Below are 19,938 nucleotides of genomic sequence, written 5' to 3'. Positions count from 1 at the left end.
CATTCAAAGAGCATAGAAACTTGCAATATATTGTGATTCAGAATAAAATCCAAAACTAGCAGAGCACTTTTTTAATTCTTGGGAACCAAATGTGTAGAATGGGGTGTAGAGCAATTGATCTAACTTAACAACACTGCTGAAGCAGGTCAAAAGTTGGCTGAACAGAACCAGAAAGCCAGTTTAAGCTTTTAAAAAAGCCAAATTCAATGGCCTTTAGTTTTTCTTTTAGAAAATGCTATTTCACCAACACTTTGATGTCACTGAAGACAAAATGGTATTAAAAAACAGACATCAGCAGGTGACTGGAAAAGCAAATCTGGACTCAGATTCTGAATGTGAAGAAGTTTTAGATATACTTGACACAAATAAGTTTACTTATAATTTTTCTCTTTTGTGTATGTAATAGAATGATTAATTATAAAAAATCTATTCATTGTAAAAGTTTGCTTTAAATAAACATTAAAGAAAAATTCTAGGAGAAAGAAAGCACTGGACTCTTCCTAAAGGTGGACAGCAATATTCATGTTTGACCGTCATCAGCCTTTCTTCTTAATACCACAGGAATAAATCTAAGATACACTGTGTGAACACTTTACCCCTAGGGGGAGCTCAAAACACACCTTCCTTTATTCCACCCCAGAGAAGTGCTGATGAGATAAATGCCAACAACACATACTAGTGAGCCCAAGTACTACTAGGTATTTGTTCTCTTTGTAAACAAATGCTAAAAAGATCAATGTTCTTGCCATCTATAAGGTCTTGGATATTTTTTATTCTCTTGTGTCATACAGAATGTGCAAAACTATGTACCTTCTATCTTGGGGAGGCTATTGAGAAAATAGAGAAAAATCAGGGTACAGCCAAGGGGAAAAGTGCATGGAACTGACAGCCTGAGTCTAGTTTAGGTAAGGGCCAAGCTCTACATGGGATTTTGAAACCAAAACCTGTAGCAATAAAAAATGAGTATATGTCCAGGATGTGCTTAGAAGTCTACATTGGTGGTGACAGTAGGCTGTGGTGTAGCAAATGTAGAATCGGAATCCTATTCATAAATTGCTTAGAAATACAGCTAAAAGTTCATTTTAAGAAACACTCTTTCTCCACTAGTGTAACAGGACCCTAAACATCGCCACCTTAGTTAAATATAAAAATTCCAAACAATAACAAATATACTATTTTTAAGGGGAGAATAAAGGCCTGCTTTTAATGTAGACAAAATGTGAAGTATTAAATTGTTTTACCTGAAATGATCCAAGAATATCCTTTAAGGGTTCTTCATAAAACTCATCTCTTCCGAAGAACAGCAGCAACTCAAAGAAACTCCTAGGAAGAATAAGTGAATGATAATTTTCATTGCTTCTTTGACTTTTTTGTCCCAATTTAAAAGAATCTCAAGAGATAACAGTTATGTATTATCAGATATCTAGTTTTAAAATAGTTGGTTTTGAAACACACCGATCATTGAGGATTCATGTTACATATTCAGTAAAAATTTAATAGAAGCATCTTCGAGGAAAATACAAAGAAATGCACTTAAGTTCTAAAACTACAGAATGCATAATTACATTACTCATGCCTATTGTGTTCACACTGCAAAAAAAAAAAGAAAAAAGAAAAAAAACAACAGGATACCAGGTGTCCAAAATTTGGCTACACGTGTGAAGATGATCTAAAATGAGTACATACTCCTAGTATAATGGACCCTAGAAAAAATTCAAAATCTAATTTTTTTCAGAGGGATATAAGGAATGGATAAATTGACACAAAAATATATTAAAGAGGAACCATGAAATTCTCCACCAACATTTATATTATAGCAATATCACTAATTATGTATCTGATTAATGACACATGGATCCCCAAACTCTAGGCTTACCTTAATTATCATTATCCCACTTATGACAGACTGCCCCAAATCTCATTTTTAAATGTGTTATTTGCAAAATATAACCAAAGACACTGAAATTGAGAACAGGTTCACAGTGATGACCAGAGGGGAAGGGATTACAGAGGGAAAGGGTGAAGGGTTCACAGGAACAATTATAAAGCACACAAGGACAACAACAAGGTGGGGGATGGAAACAGTGGAGGGACATGGGGAGGGATGGGATGGTGCAGAGGGGTGAGGAGAAAAGGCAGAAAATTGTACTTGAACAATAATAAAAAAGTTAAAAAATAGATGAGTTATTTGGAAAATATGTTACTAAGTATTTTATGTGCCTTTAATAATTCATTAATTAGTTTGTATAGGAAGAAACATGACTTATTTCCTAATCAAAAGCATGGAAAAGTATAGTATATTATATATTATTTTGCAATCCTAAATGGCAGATCCTTCAAACTCTTGAAATGTAGAAGATACTCAACTAGAAATAGCTAAAGCTGTATTTTTCTGAACACCTTTTACCTTTAATTAAAATCATTAATAAAGACTGAAATTTTTCATGCAAACATAAGTATGAAACTGTATCATTTAAAAAATTGGGTAAAAGACCTAAGCATTACACAATAATTGCAAAGACCCTTCTAAACATAGCATAGCAACTATACTCCTGGAACTGATATTTTTATAAATTTAACTAAATGTCAACAGACACAAACCATAAATGCAGTCAAAAGCAAAATGATTCGCTGGGAAAGAATCTTTGATTTCCTTAATTAAAGAGCTTATACAAGTAATTCTTTATAGTGTCAAAAACCCAGGAGAACACTGGGAGAAAAGACCACTTCACAGAAAAGAAATGCAGGGGAATTTTCATTTCAAATATGAAAAGATGTTCTACTTTAATCAATTAAATAAGTAAAACTTTATGAAGATGAAATACCATTTTTCCTTCATATTTATAAAAATAAAAATGTTGATAGATTCTATGATGGCTCTGATGTGGAGAAATAGACTGATGTACATAATATTATCCATGGCTGCTTTAGTGCTACAAGAACAGTAGTATGGTTACAGCAGACACTCTACAGTCCTCAAGTCTAAATATCTGGCCCTTGAAAAAAATGTTTGCCCACCTCAGCTTTAGACAGTTGTTTCAGTGACTAAAAGTTAGGACTATTCCATTTTATATGTATGGTTCAGGTTTTACCATTTCCAGTTCTCTTCATTTCTCTGGGTAGATTTTCTGTCTAGCATCATGTTTGTGGCACTTTTTTTTTTTTGCAGTTCAGGTCTTCTGGAAATAAATTCTTTCAGTTTTCTCCTCCCTGAAAACATGCTTGTTTCTCCCTCTCAAATTGAGACTTAATTGTTTCAGGACTTCAAAGATGTCAATTTGTAATGTTTTGTCCTTCATAGTTCCTGAGGTGTCTTCTGTATTTATCATTAGTCTTCTAAATTAGGTAATATCTTTTTACTCTTGCAGCCTTCAAGATTTTCTCAGTGATTTTCAGAGTTTGAATGTTAAGCATGCAGGTTATCTACATGTGTGTGTGTGGTGTGTGTGTGTGACAAATTATCCTGCTTGTTGTTCTATAAATTTCTTGATCTGTGGTTAAAGGGTCCTCTTAGACATAATTATTATATCTCTTCTAGGGTCTCCTTTCACACAAATCAGTGTGCTTCTCCCTCATCAACCATCTCTAGTCTCTAGACTCTACCAATACATCTTCTCTCCTTTATCCTTCCATTTCTAGGGCTAAAAGCAACTTACTAGAGTGCTAAGTCTGGTTCACCATCCTCTTCTTATCTGTTCTTTCAATTTTCTAACAACTCTGAAAGAGGTTCTATGAATTAAATTTCCTCCACTGAATTATCTAGCATGACTTACATTTCCCTAACTAGATCTTGATTGAAATAATCTATATATCTTAATCAAAAGGGAAATGGAAAAGGAAACAAAAATAAATTTATCAATGACCATTTCCTATAACACCAATAGAAAATTATTTTTGGTCTCCCGATGTTCCAAAATTAGAACAGAAAATTTTTTCAGAACATCATAGCTTAAGAAAATTATAACCAATAGGCTACAGCTAACATAAGTCCCATATTTATTATTATTAAATATTAAAAAATATGTCAATTTGTCTTGGTGCCTTGATACTATGGGATTTTTTTTCTATTGAGCTATCATTGACATGTAACATTATATTAGAATAAGGTATACAACATAATGATTTAATATTTCCATATACTGGAAAAATTATCTTCACAACAAATCTAGTTAATACCCATCACCACACAGTCGCAACTATTTCTTCTTATGATATGAATTGTCAATATCTACTCCCTTAACAACTTTCAAATGTACAATACAATGTTTTTAGCTATAGTCACCATGCTGTACATTAAATTCCAATGACTTATTTATTTTATAACTGGAAAGTTGTACCTTTTGACAACCTTCACCTATCTGGCCCACCTCCCAACCCTCACTACAGCAACTACCAACCTGTTCTGAATATCTGAGTTTTATTTTGTTTAGATTTCATATATATTATTTTTCTCTCTGAATTATTTCACTTAGCCTAATGCCCTCAAAGTCCATCTGTATTGTCACAAATATTAGGATTTCCTTCTTTTTTATGAGTGATAATATCCCATTATATATATGTGTGTGCCTCCATTTTCTTTATCCATTCATCCATCACTGGACATATGGAAGGCTTTCCATGTCTTACCTATTGTAAGTAATGCTTCACTGAACACAGAGGTGCAAGTATCTTTTCGAGTGTTTTCATTTCCTTTGGATAAATACCCAGGTATGGAACTGCTGGATGACATGTGGTAATTCTTTTTTTAATTCTTTATGGAACATCCATACTGGTTTTTATAGTAGAAACACTATTTTACACAACTACCACCAGTGCACAGGGGTACCCTTGTCTTTACATCCTTGCCAATTTTTGTTATCTTTTTTGGCGGGGGGAAACATTCTAACAGGTGTGAGGTAATACCTCACTGTTGTTCTGATTTTGACTAATGATTTCCTTTGTAGTACAAGTTTTTTTATTTTTTAAAAATGGAATTTTTTAAAAGATTTTATTTATTTATTGTTAGAGAGAGGGGAAGGGAAGGAGAGAGGGAGAGAAATATCAATGTATGGTTGCCTCTCATGCATTCCCCGCTGGGAACTGGCCTGCAACCCAGGCATGTGCCCTGACTGGGAATTGAACCGCGATCCCAGTTCCTGGTTCACAGGCCCGCGCTCAATCCACTATGCTATACCAGCCAGAGCCTTATAGTACAAGTTTTTTTTAGTTTGATACAGTCCAACTAGTGTTTTTGCTTTTGTTGCCTTTGCCTTTGGTGTCAAGTAAAAAAAAAAAGAAAGAAATCGTCCCCAAGACTGATGTCTAAGGAGCCTTTGGTCTCTGTTTTCTTCTAGATTTATGGTTTCAGGTTTTATGTTCAAGTCTTTAATCCATCTTGAGTTGATTTCTGTGTATGGTACAACAGTGGTTCAGTTTCATGCTTTTAAATGTGGCTGTCCAGTTTTTCCAACTCCATCCCCCACTGCATATTCTTGGCTCCTTTGTTGTATTCTAATTGACCATATATTCATGGGTTTATTTCTGGGCTCTCTATTCTGTTCTGTTGATCTACATATCTGTCTGATCTATGGGCCAATATCATACACTTTTGGTTAGCTTTGTAATACAGTTTGAAATCAGGAAAAGTGATGCCTCCAGCTTTGTTCGAGATTTCTCAATACTACCTGGCTATTCAGGATCTTTTGTGGTTCCACACATATTTTAGAAACTATTTGTTATGATTCTGTGAAAAATGCTATTGGATTTTTGATAGAGAGTGCAATGAATCTGTAGTTTGCTTTGGGTAGCATGGACATTCTAACAGTAGTAATTCTTCAAATTTATGAACATTTTTTTCTCTTCAATTATTTGTGTCTTCAATTTTTTTTATCAGTGTCTTATAGTTTTCAGTGTTTAGGTCTTCCATACCCTTGGTGAAATTTATTCCTAGGTATTTTATTTTTGATGAAATTATGAATATGATTGCTTTCTTAATTCTTTTGAGTCATTAGTGTAGAGAAATGCAAATAATTTTTATACACTGATTTTATATTCTGAAACTTGACTGAGTTTATTAGTTCTAAGGGTATTCTGGTGGATTCTTTAGAGTTTCTATATATAATGTCATATGCAAATAGAGATGATTTTACTTCTTCTATCAGAGAATACAGTAACATGTTTAACATATTTCATACCTGAATGTCATATATATTTATATACAGAGTATTACAGATACCAAGTTAACCCTTTTGCTTACCTATAAATTTTTAGTATGTCAAGTGATTAAAAAATTAAAAACATATGATATATATCATAAACAATTCTACAAACATATGAATTATAATGAAATATATTAATATCCTGACATTCTGTCCAGGTACTTTGAACACTGTTTGCCATCCCTGGGTAGCTCTCCTGCTCCTTCATCTAATTTATTGTTCTCATTCCTTCAGAGCTCAGCTCCAGTGTTAGCTCACCCAGCAAATTTTCCACAGCTTCCCAGTCCAGATAAGGTCCCCTCTTATACTCTTACTGTACTCTGTAATTCTTTCATGATTATAATTACATAATAATGTGACACTTAAATATGTTTTAGCTCTGTAAAGTCTTTCAGAATAAGGAGCAAACTATCTATTCCATTTTATTCCTAAAACCAAGCACAGAGATTTGCAGAATGAATGAATGAATGAATGATTATGAAATAACTGTGGGAAGAATTTTCTGGCTTATTTATTTACTTATTTAAATAAACTAGAATTACAGACTTGCTCTTTTAATACCACCATTTGCTATTTCCACATTTTTCTTCTAGTAATAAAAATACAATTAACTTTCCTATTAAAGTAAATTCAAATAATACAGAAACTTTTCTTTATAAGAAACATTATTTGACAAACCAGTAAGATACATAATTTATTTTGTCTAGGACTATCACCTTTTGATTTGTTTCTGCTTAATACAATATTCTTTTCATAAGCAATAGTAACAAAAATCTAAAAAGCAAAGAAACAAAAGTCAACAAATGACAAATATTTTAAAAATATTTTTGGAAGCCTTAAAAGCATTTTCACATTATATCACTAAAGTTAACAAAGATTATATAGAAAAGGGGGAAAATCCAACATACTGTAACAAGTATAATGCTTCTTGCTTAAAAACAATGTACTTCTATTAACACTTATTTCTCTCCAAAATCACTAGAGAATAACAACTGTTTTGACAGCTTTCAAAATAAAAATATGAATATAGTCCTTGTACTCTACCTAGCTCTCTTCCACTGTCTTACTAACTTCTTGAAGGAAGTATATATCCCTCCATCATTTCTATGGTTCTGATAGGGTTGTCAATGGCTGCCAATACAGTATCCTCATTTCCCCTAGTGCAGGCTTGTCATCAGACTAAAACCAACATTTTACCATACTCTCCTCAACAGTGATTAGTCCAAGAAGTGGGCGCACTTAACCTCGGCTGGGCCCAAGTCCCTCAAATATTTTGGGGATTAGAGGTATGAGGAGGGGGTTTCTTCTCCCTTGGTTAATAAACTACACTTAATGGCATAAATATCAGCAGTCCTGAGAGAATGAAGTCCCTAGGGAAAGATGGAAAGGGAGAATGATATTTTATTCTCTGGATTCAGAAAATCATGAAACTACATGGAGGCATAGGTAAACACAACTAACCTCCTCACATAACCACAGCAAAAATTACAACTAAACTACAAAACAACCATCACCAAGAATTGTCAGAAAATTGAGCTGTATGGAAGTACAACAACCAAGGAACTAAAGAAGTTACATTCATCCAGACAGGTAGGAAAGTAGGAGGGGCAAAGGAGCAGAACAGACAGTCCCACATTCACGTGTAGTGGATAAAAATCAGGAGGAATACCTTGAGATCGAAGGATCCCAGCCCCATACCAGATCACTCTACCCAGGGTTCCAGTGCCAGGAAGGCAAGTCCATATAACTCTGGCTGTGAAAACCAGCGAGGACTGAGGCAGCAAAACAAACTGTAGGACTCTCTGGAGTCTCTCTTAAAGGGACCACAACTGACTTAGGACTTAAGCAGACTCAATTCCTCTGAACTTCAGCTGAAAGGTCACCAGTGTCTGGTGTCATGGTGAGATCCAGAAGACAGCTACCTCCCAGACAAAACTCCAGAGGCCAAGCCGTGGCCATAGTCCCCTTTCTGAGCCATCCCCCACACAGAGCCACAGAGCCACAGAGCCACAGAGCCACAGCGCAGTGATACCATACCTGAGACTCCATCAATCTGGTTCACACAGGTTGCCCCTCCCTCCCTCCCTGGCAATTACCTAAGGCTCCTCCCCATCCAATTTACTGAGTGCTTTTTCTACGACAGGCCACACTACTAAGACAGGGAGTCAAAGCAGGGAGTCAAATTGAGGAGACAAAGAAATATGGCCCAAATGAAAGAACAGAACAAAACTCCACAAAAAAAAAAAACCCTGACTGGAAAAAACCCTAAAAGATCAAAAACTATGAACATTAAAATGGCAATTGCCCTGGCTGGTGTAGCTCGATGGATGGAGCGCGGGCCTGCAAACCAGAGTATCGCGGTTCGATTCCCAGTCAGGACACATGCCTGGGTTACAGGTCAGTTCCCAGCAGGGGACACACAAGAGGCAACCATACATTGATATTTCTCTCCCTCTCTCCTTCCCTTCCCCTTTAAAGATAAATAAAATCTTTAAGAAAATGGCAATAAATTCACAACTATAAAAAATAGAATCTAGTAAACAAAGCAGACAAAACAGAAACAGAATTATAGATATGGCAGTCATTTGGAGGGTTATCATTTAAAAGGGGGAGAAGGTACAGGGATTAAAATTACAAATTGGTAATTACAGAATAGACAGGGGGATGTTAAGATTAGTGAAGGAAATGGAGTAGCCAAGGAATTTACACACATGACCCATCGGCGTGAACTAAGTGTAGTGATTGCCAGAGTGAAAGGGGGTACCAGATAGAGGGAGGCAAAGGGGAATAAATTGGGACAACTAATAGCATAAGGAATAAAATATATTTTAAAAAATAGCAACAATAAACAATAAAAAAGAAAATACTGAAACTAGTTCTAGACCTTGCTTTTCCATAGTTTAGTCATCTAATGAATTCCACCTCCCTCCCATTTTTTATTTTTTGGCTTAAACTAGATTGACTAAGATTTGTCATTTATAACCTAAAAGTCCTATTAGTTCCATGTTCATTTAGCCTTAATAAACTAAATATAAAAACATTATAGTTTTATTAACTGTCTCACTGCTATAAACCTAAGTAACATAATATTCTAAATGCTCCTTCTCTCCAGTTTTTTCAGCATATAACTGGCATATAACTGACCAATAGAAATTATATTATTTAAAGTATACAATCTGACTTTTGATATATGTAAGATAGTGACAATCAAGGAGGTTAACATATCCATCATCTCACTGAGTTGCCCCTACAATTTTAAGTATATACAAGTAATCCTGTAAAGAATCATAATGTACATACATTCTTTTCAATTATATATAAATAAAACAAACATATAGTTTGTATATATGAAATTAACACATCTTCAAGATTTGGAAATGCTATATGTATATAAAGGCTTCAACCCTCCTTCACTAGTCTAATGCTCCAGAATCAACAACTTTCAATATTTTTAATAGCTGTTGATAATAAGTTTTGGTGGGTTTTTTTTGATTTATCAATTTTAAATATTATCTCTTGACTCCCCGCTCTGGGAGAATTTAATTCCTCACACAATCAATTCTACTTTCCCAATAGTTATTTATTTATTTATTATCTTTACCTATTATATATCTTTGTAACTTTACTAGCACATTTATTTACAGCTTCATGTACTACTAGCATACCATTTTATAAAATAAAAATTAAAGGAAGGATACTAGTGCTCTGTCCTTCACTTTCAACTCACAACTTCCATTATATTCTTATATTGAAAAGTTAATAGTTTCCCTCTATTCAATAATTATTTTGTACTTCGAAAGTTTAAAGTCAATAAACATCATTTACATTAAGAAAACTACGTAAAACTTTGGAAGGCATGACTCAGTTGGTTGGAGTGTTGTCCTGTAACTGAAGGATTGCAGGTTTAATGTCCAGTCAGTCCACATACCTAGGTTTCAGGTTTGATTCCCTAGCTCAGGTACATATGATCCCCTGTCTGAGAATATGAGGGAGGCAACCAATTGATGGTTCTCTCTCACATCAATGTTTCTTTCTCTCCCTCTCTCCCTAAAAAGTAATGAAAAAACAGCCTTGGGTGAGGATAAGAAAGAAAATAGAAATAACATTTAGTACACATCTAAGTAGTTTGCTATGACTATGTGTCCTTTCCTATTCAGATCATTCTTAATTTTCCTGGAGTGTCTAATTACCTTTTTAATTCCTTTGCCTTGTCTACTTTTTCACTACCTTAAATGGCTCCAAATTCTCAAAGTTAGTCCCATATCTCAATTTCTACTGGATATTTCCCTCTTGGAGGTGACATATCCATAAGAGCTATTATTTGGCAGTGATCCTGGAACATCGTTTCCCTCCTTTTCCCTCTATCTTAAGTAAATGCCTCTGTTTGCTAGATTCACTGTCATTTGGTCTTTTTATATCCTCATCTAGAGCACATTCTCGAAAAACTTCCCAAAACAGTATGTGGGGACAAGTCAATCTTCAAGGTCCTTACATGCCTGGTAATATTATTTCTGCTTTCACACTTAACTGATAGTTTGAATGAGTATAAAATGCTACATTAAAAATAATTTCTCCTCAAATCTCTAAAGATACTAATTATTTTCTACCATCCACTTCTGGTTGTATGAAGACTGATATCAATCTGATATTTGTTCTTTTCTAGATGACATAGTTTTTCCTCTACAGGTGTTCAGATCTGTTTTTCATTCTTTTAAATTTTATTTTTTAGTTTAGAGAGGGGAAGGGAGGGAGAAAGAGAGGGAGAGAAACATTGATGTGAAGAGAATCATTAACTGGTTGCTCTTGTTCATGCCTCAACAAGGGACCCAACAGACACCCAGGCATGTGCCCTGAATGGGGAATAGAACCAGCAACTTTTCGTTTTAGGGGATGATGCCCAACCAAATTAGCCACTATTCAGGACCATTTTTCATTTTTGATATTTTGAAATTGGAATATGATGTATTTCACTGAGTATCTTTCACATTAATTCTGCTGAGTACCTGTTAGTTTCTTTCAGCCTAGAAATTCATGACTTTCAATTCTAGGAAATTCTTTTATTATGAGTATGTCTTAGAAAATTTCCTCCAATGTATTTATTTCCTCTAAGTTCTTTTCTGGAACTCCAACTATTTAAATAACAAATCTCCTACATGGAGCTACCATTATCATTTTTTAAAAAACACATTCCTTCTCTTGGGTTTTAATTTATATTCTGCATTATTTCTTCAATTTTTACCTTCTACCTTCCTACAGAACTTTAAAGTTTAACAATTATATTTTCTTAATTTCCAGAAACTCATGTTGGTATCTCATTATTCCCTTCAGCATGGTATGTTGATGTTTTAACATTAAATATATCGTCTCAATTCTCTCTGATAATACTAATTATAGACATTCTATTTCTTTTAATTTTACTGTTTTCAAAATTAACACTATTTCTTCCAGAATTTTTTATTGTTTTCATTGTATTTTTTCATGTTAAAGCATTCCTCATGTGTGTCTGAGGATTCCTGAATAATACCCATTAATACCCATTAAGGAGACATGCTTAATACCCATTATGCATGTCTACTAACCGAAGGGGTTGTAGGTTTGGTACTGGTGAGTTTTCTTTAGGATAATTACCAGCTAACTCTCTCAAAGAGATAGAATGGCCAGAATATTTTTAAAAAGGAATAGCAATACCATTTTCCACCCTACACTAAGGCCTGGTGATTGCTCTGTATGGAAAAACTGCTGTTAATGCTTTAATCTGCATACTTCCAAAATATCTCATTCCTACTTCTATTTCATGCCTTGCATGTTCAAATTCTATACCTCTCTGGGCTTCTGGGGGTAGGGCTGAAGGACAGATGACTTCCTCCTCTTGAATAAGGTAGAGGACAAATTATTTTAATTGCTACCAGCAGTTTTTAAGAAGTGTTTTACAAAGAAGTCATGAGTTGCTGTACAGTTGCTTAACAACAGGAATACATTCTGAGAACTGTGTCGACATATGATTTTGACATTGTGTGGACATCATAGAGTACACTTACACAAACCTAGATGGTATAGCCCACTGCACACCTAGGTTATAAGATATAGCCAGCTGTTTCTACTTCTGTACTGCAATCCTGTGCAGCATGTTACTGTAGTGAATACTGCAAGCAACTATAACTATTTGTGTATTTAAACATACCTAAAACAGAAAAGGGACAGCAGAAAGGATAAAAACTGGAATACCTGCACAGAATACTTAATATGAATAAAACTTCTAGGACTGGAAGTTGTGTGGGTGTGTGGGTGAGTAGTGAGTGAACTTGAAGTCCTAAGACATTAGTGTACATTATTGTAGACTTTTTAATAAACACTGTCCATTTAGGCTACTCTAAATTTATAAAAGAATGTTCTTCTTTTAAATCATAAATTAACCTGAGTTTAATATAATATCTTTACTTTATAAACTTACTTAGTTTTTAATTCTTATAAATATATTTCACTTAAAAAACATGTACAAAAATATTTTTCTTTATATTCTTATTCCACAAGATTTTTTCTATTTTTATTTTTTACTATTTACACATTTTTTGTTTAAAACTAACACACAAACATTTACCCTAGGCCTAAACAGGGTCAGGTCATCAACACCACTGTCTTTCACTGATACATCTTATCCCACTGGAAGGTATTCAGGGCCAATAACACACATGGAGCTTTATTTTCCTGTGATAACAATGTCTTTTTCTGGAATACATCACGAAGGACCTGTGTGTCTCTTCTTGACATCTTACTGCTTTCTGAAATATATCCATGGGTCTACAGCCATACCACCCTAAATGCACCCAATCTTGTCTAATCTCAGAAGCTAATAAGCAGGCTTGGGCCTGGTTAGTACTTGGATGGGAGATGAAATATGTCCATGGTAGTTTGTTTGGTATGTTTCTTTTTCTCCTCATAGACTGTCTTGTATGCAAATAATGCACCATGAACATTCCTTTCTATTAATGAAAACCTTTCAGTGTTGGAGTTCAGCTTTTAAATGTTTTAAGGTGCCTGATAAGATCTTGAAAAGCTTTTGCTAACCCTGAACTATCGATTTTCTTTTGGAGTTTCCTTTTCTCTTTGCTTTTCTTTATCTATACATTCCTGTTCCAGTTCCAGCAAATCCACATTATTCACTTCTTCAGGAATCACCTCTTAGAATTCCTCATTATCATTCTCATCCACACCCTGGTTAAAGTTATTTGCCAGCTCAATCACAGCCTTGGTGAATTTTGAAACTTTTACACTAAGACATTATGATGACTATGTCAGTAGGCAATAGGGATTTTTCAGCTCCATTATAATGTATGGGACCACCATTGTACATGCAGTCTATCATTGGCCAAAAGTCATTATTTGACACATGACTGGATATAAAAATAAATTAAAAAATAAGCATTTCAGAAAATATTTATCCTATGAGACATACTCATATTTTCTATTTTGTAATGTTGATAATATCAAAACCCACCACTGTAATGTAAATGCAATTTGAGGCACAAAAACCACACACAGAAAAATCAAATTAATTTGTGACTTGCTCTGCCATGTTTGAACGCAGCCTATTTTCTGTCGCTCAGAAAATTGTTGAAATCTTTCATTCACTGATAACTTTTCTTTTCACTGTACTTCTGTCTCTTAATTCTTCACTATAATTTTCCAGTGTAGGGTGCTACAGTAGGAGGGTAAAAAGGATAAACATAAGTCTGTGATCTTTACTTTTTTAAAAATATATTTTGTGGATTATGCTATTACAGTTGTTCCAATACTTCCCCCTTTGCCTCCTCTGAACAATAGCCCCATTCCCTCCAGCAATCCCCACCTTAGTTCACATGCATGGGTCATGCATATAAATATTTGGCTTCTCCATGTCCTATACTATTCTTAACACCCCCCTAATCTGTACCTACCTGTGATGCTTCTTATTCCCTGCACCCTTTTCCCCATTCTCCCCCATACACCTCCCAGCTGATAACCCTCCATGTGATCTCCATATCTAAGATTCTGTTTGTTTTGCTTGTTTGCTTAGGGTTTTTTTTAGATTCAGTTGCTGATAGTTTTGAGTTTGTTGTCATTTTAATGTTCACAGTTTTGGTCATCTTCTTTTACTTAAATTAAGTCTCGATAACAGTTCATATAATAATGGCTTGGTGATGATGAACTCCTTTAGCTTTACCTTGTCTGGGAAGCACTTTATCTGCCCTTCAGTTCTAATGATAGCCTTGCTGGATGGAGTAATCTAGGTTGTAAGTCCTTGCTTTTCATCACTTTGAATAATTCTTGCCAGTCCCTTCTAGCCCGCAAAGTTTCATTTGAGAAATCAGCTGAAAGTCTTAGGGGAACTCCCCTGTAAATAACTCTCTCCTTTTCTCTTGCTGCTTTTAAGATTCTTTATCTTTAACCTTTGGCATATTAATTATGACGTGTCTTGGAGTGGTCGCCTTTGGGTCCAACTTGATTGGGACTCTCTGTGCTTCCTGGACTTGCATGTCTATTTCCAAATTAGGGACGTTTTCTTTCAATATTTTTCCAAATAGATTTCCAGTTACCCACTCTTCCTCTTCTTCTTCTGGCATCCCTATGATTCAGACATTGGTATATTTGAAGATGTCCCAGGGGCTCCTTATCCTATTCTTGTTTTTTTGAATTCTTTTTTCTTCTTGATGTTCTGATTGAATGCCTTTTTCTTCCTTATGTTCCAAATAGTTCATTTGAATTCTGGGCATCATCCCCTCCACAGTTGGTTCCTTGTAGAAATTTTTTTATTTCATTAGTTTAATCTTCATTTCTGCCCGAGTCTTTTTTTATGCTGTTGCCTTACTCAATGAGTTCTTTCAGCATCCTGACAACCAGTGTTTTGAACTCTGCATCTGTTAGGTTGGATATCTCCATTTCATTTAGTTCTTTTGCTGGGGTTTTGTTCTTTTTGGGGGGCCATATTTCTTTCTCTCTTCAATTTCACATTATCCTTGTGTATTAGGTAGAGCTGCTTTGACTCTGTGTCTTAGTAGCATGGCATATTATAGAAAGGGCACTTGTATGATGTTTGGGGCTGAGCCTTAGGTAATTGCCAGAGTGGGGCAACCCAGTTCACCACTTTGTTGCTGTGTGGGGGGAGGACTCAGAGGATGGACAGTGTTGTCACCTGGCTTCCAGAGGTTTGCCCAGCACACACCCAGTTTCTAGTTACTTTACTTACTCCCTATTTGTTACTGGTGCCCTTCGAGCTGATATCCTGGTGCTGAATCCCAGAGGCAGTGGATATGTATAAGTTCTAACTCTGTGCAGATCCTTTCAGAGTATCCTAAAAATCGGGCAGTTTCATCTGCCGCCCCAATCCTCACTAGTTTTTACAGCCAGAAATTATGGGGATTTATCATCCAGTCTCTGGAACCCTGGGCTGTGTGGTCTGGCCTGGGTGTGAGATCCTTCACTCTTAGGTATCCCTCCCGGTTTTTATTTACCAAATGAGAAAATGTGACTGACCGCTCATTCCCCCACCTCTACACAACACACTGGGTCTCCACCCTTCTCCACTCATCTCTACATCTCCAGCCCTCTACCTCTCTGGATGAATGTGGTTTCTTTAAATCCCTGGTTGTCCAACTGCCATACAGCTTGATTTTCTGACGGCTCTGGGTGTTAATTTTGTTGATATCTGTTTGTAATTTACTGTAGTTGTGTGAGGAGGCGAAGCATGTTTACCTAGGCCTCCAACTTAGTCAGAAGTCTGTGATATTTAACTCAAAACACTTTCTACAAGTGTTTTTTAAAAACCAAGAGTTTTCCTTTAAGGTCCCTCTGCTAATCATGGAGGCCTTCATTGCTATATTCTGAGACTTACCATTACAGCTTGCCAAAACAATCCAGGGAATTAAGAAGGGAAATGCTGGTAGTGACCCTGAGAATGTATATTATAATTCCCTTTAACTTTGGCACTAAAAGTAAAATTGTGATTAAATGTTCACAATTAAACATAAATACTTAAATGAAAAAATGTTCATTTCTTTTGGAAAGAAGATTTTATGAAAGGTGCCTTCCCCAAAGAAAATAATAAAAATTTTCAATTATATCGTGATAATATTTTTATAATATTTTTAAAGAGTACTTACAAAGCAAGACTACTCAAAACATACTGTACGTGCTCACATTCATCCGGGAATGATGCACTGGCTGATGTAAAACAGCAAAGGGCAGTCTGAAGAACTTGAAGCTGTGGCAAAGGGACCTGCCATCTTCCAGCATAATCTTCAACCACCTGATAGGGAAGCAATCCAAAGAGTGCATTATAGAAAATATTCTCACCATCTCCACTTTAAAAATTTGAATAAAACTTGTTAGATAAATTAAAGTATTAGCTAAGCACAAATACAAGGGATATGGGTGAGGTCCTTAGTGTATAATTTTCATGGTATACATCTAAAAATAATGATTATCTTTGAAAATGTTAAAAAGAACTATATTATATGAATGACTATACTATTCAGCTGCCAAGTCTTTACCGAACTTTGTAACACATACTCTTCACCTCCTATATTTAGCTTCACCTCCTTTCATCAAATTGCCTTTTAATATTACAATAACTAGCATTAGGATATAGTAATATAGAAAAGTAGAAATGAGTATGCATTATTATTTTTATTTGTAAAACTGAACTCTAAGCTTTCTGGCAAGAAATGGATATTAAAGATATAGTGACATGATGTGCTGATTATTAAAGTTGAAACTATAGCATATGGAGAAAAAGTCCAGAATATAATCAGTCTTGTCTCTGTCATTGGGTAGGTCTCCTACTTTCTCTATGCATACTTTTCTCACCATAAAATGGAGATACTGATGCTTATCTCGCATGCCTACTCTGAAGTTAAACTGGGATAATTTATGAGAACATATTTTAGAACTATCAATTACTATAAAATATTGACCATATATCTATAAATCTATATAAAAACATTAATTCAAATGCAAGACTGCTGTATTAAACAATGTATTATATTTTTTTTAATTTATCATATAAAACGGGTTGGCAAACTATGACAAACAAGCCAAATTTGGCCTGCAACCTATTTTTGTAAAACCCACAAGCTAAAAATGGATGTTATTTTTTTCAATGGTTAAAAAAATTGTTTTTGGCCCTGGCTGGTGTAGCTCAGTGGATTGAGTGAGGGCCTGCGAACCAAAGGATTGAGGCTCGATTCCCAGTCAGGGCACATGCCTGGGTTGCAGGCCAGTTCCCAGCAGGGAACGCACGAGAGGTAACCATACATGAATATTTCTCTCCTTCTCTCCTTCCCTTCCCCTCTAAAAATAAATAAAATCTTTAAAGTATATATATTTTGATGTGTGAAAATCATGAGAAATTCAAATTTCAATGTCTGTGAAGTCTTACTGAAACACATCCAGGTTCACTCATTTATGTTTTACCTGTGTCTGCCTTCCTGACATAACAAGCCAAGTTCAATAGTTGTGACAGAAATTATATGGCTCACAAAGCCTAAAACATTTAATTATCTGCCCCTTTACAGAAAGTTTTCCAACTCTGACTTAAAAGCTCAAAAAACTAGTATAGAATAAAAAATCCAAGAACACTCAGACCTCAATGACTTTTCATACTAACCACTTCCTGTTGGGAGACAATTTTCCATGGGTGTCTGTATTCCTGCAATTTTCAAAAAGAGGCTCTGACAGCCTGTATCTTTCTCATATATATTTATAGAAAATGACCTTGAAAAATAGAGATGGTATCTACCTCCAGACCAGTGAGCCTGTTTACTGTCTAGTATAATCATGATGTTATTTCCCTATGGAGCAAAGGTCAGGCAGATATGCTTTCAGACTACTATAAAAAAATCAAGGTTCCCTAAGCTTGGGGTTTCTCAGCTGTGACAAAAACCTACTTTGAGTACAGGATCCAACTGACCCATGTACAACACCTTTGTGAGACTTGAGGGACCCGGGAGAACCACCGTAAACATGAACCTAATGCTGCTTGCTGTGCTATGAGAAATAAAGTCCTTTAGCTCTCAGCAAGGAGTTTCATGTCTTCTACCAACATCCATGAAACTACGGCAGGCTTAGATAAACTCTCAGACCCTTCATAGTTCTTTGACAATTCCAAATTGCAATAGCAGGTAGCTAGCACATGTCTCCAATGTTTCCAGGACCGTGCTGGATAAAAAAGAAAGCTAGAAGGTATCATCTCTGTGAACATGTATCACTTCCAAATTTTGTAGTCCTTACTAGCTGGAAAGTAAAAACTACTACTAACTATGACCCCAAGGAGAGCAGACTTTTCTAAAGCACCAGAGGCAAAAAAGAATGTTAGAAAAACAGTGATTCTCTAGCTTTAAATTTTCTCTTTCCTGAAAGGTTTGACCACCTTTACTGCCTCTTTTTGGCCACAACAATACTGTATTTGTACCACATAAAAAATAGGCACCTGCCAGTCTCACATTTTTCCTGTCCCCAGTATCAAATAGTTTGCCCTAATTCTTATCTACTTACAACCTTATTCACTTTCTATTTATGGGCTGGGTTTATCTCCTTAGAAGAGAAGCTTTCTACTTTTTTTCAGCTTCAATTCTCATTACAGCTTCTTTCATTTACCAACATTTAGCTAGTAATAACCTGTCTGATCTAGTTGATCCTAAATCTAACACAATAATAATCCTTGTAGGCAACACTTCCAATGTTTGCCACAATATGCTTGAAGAGACATGAACAAAATAGGATGAAATTTACATATTGTCTTTCCACTGTTTAATGTCATGGCTGTAACACCATTTCTCCTTTACATTTTTCCCCTCAACATATGTAATACAATACACATTACATTGCACTTTTGCTTTGAATTTTTTCTCCTGTGTTATATGAGCTATTATAAACGTTTGGCTAATGAGAGCTAATAATATAATAATGTGAATGTGTTCTAGCTGGCCACAGTGTAACACGTCTTCCATATTTCTTTTTCTTTTGTATTCTAATAAGTAGCAGTCTTAACATAATGTTCAGAATGCTAAAGTTGCTGCAAACAAAGAATAGTACTTACCTGGACCTTTAAAATCAACTATTATTATAGTTCTAAGTTTTCCAAGAAAATGGTCTAAGAAACAAAGGATCAAGAAGGCACATCATCATTACATTAGCTAAGATTAAAGATAAGGAGAGAATCTTAAAAACAGCAAGAGAAAAAGAGAGAATTTCCTACAAAGGAGTTCCCATTAGACTATCAGTTGATTTCTCAAAATAAACCTTGCAGACAAGAAGAGGCTGGAAATAAGTATTCCAAATCATGAAAGGCAAGGACCTATATCCAAGATTACTCCATCCAGCAAAGCTATCATTTAGAATGGAAGTACAGATAAAGTGCTTCCCAGATAAGGTCAAGTTAAAGGAGTTCATCATCACCCAAGCCCATATTATATGAAATGTTAAAAGGACTTATCTAAGAAAAAGAAGATAAAAAATATGAACATTAAAATGACAACAAACTCATAGCTATTAACAATGGAACCTAAAAGAAAAAAAAACAACTACGCAAACAACTAGAACAAGAACAGAACCACAGAAATGGAGATCACATGGAGGGTTATCAGCAGGAGAGGGGGGAAGGTACAGAGAATAAGTAGCAGATATGGTAGGCAGAAAATAAACAGGGGGAGGTTAAGAATAGTATAGGAAATGTAGAAGCCAAAGAACTTATTTGTACAACCCATGG

General features: G+C 35.2%; 1 protein-coding gene and 1 long non-coding RNA gene across 4 annotated transcripts in view; one reads left to right on the top strand and one right to left on the bottom strand.

Moving 5' to 3' along the window:
• The window catches only part of ZNF654 (zinc finger protein 654), an 84,769-nt gene that overhangs the window by 36,601 nt on the left and 28,230 nt on the right, over positions 1-19,938 (bottom strand). For 2 of the 3 annotated variants that reach the window (XM_037130691.2, XM_037130690.2), the window contains exons 2-3: positions 16,334-16,479; positions 1,242-1,323 (exon numbers count right to left, since the gene is read on the bottom strand). In XM_037130691.2, coding sequence (XP_036986586.2) covers positions 1,242-1,323; positions 16,334-16,479 — 228 coding nt within the window. Of the gene's footprint in view, positions 1-1,241; positions 1,324-16,333; positions 16,480-19,938 lie in introns of those variants that run through there. The other variant, XM_037130696.2, reaches the window with a different exon arrangement.
• LOC119038281 (uncharacterized) overlaps positions 1-19,938 on the top strand; it is a 62,195-nt gene that overhangs the window by 38,867 nt on the left and 3,390 nt on the right. The gene's annotated exons all lie outside the window — the stretch shown is intronic.

The sequence above is a fragment of the Artibeus jamaicensis genome, unplaced genomic scaffold (genome assembly GCF_021234435.1).
Source record: "Artibeus jamaicensis isolate MK-2021 breed Jamaican fruit bat unplaced genomic scaffold, CSHL_Jam_final contig_3113, whole genome shotgun sequence".
Lineage (NCBI taxonomy): Eukaryota > Metazoa > Chordata > Mammalia > Chiroptera > Phyllostomidae > Artibeus > Artibeus jamaicensis.
The sequence above is the reverse complement of the archived record's forward strand: the minus strand, read 5'-3'. Positions and strand labels throughout refer to the sequence as shown.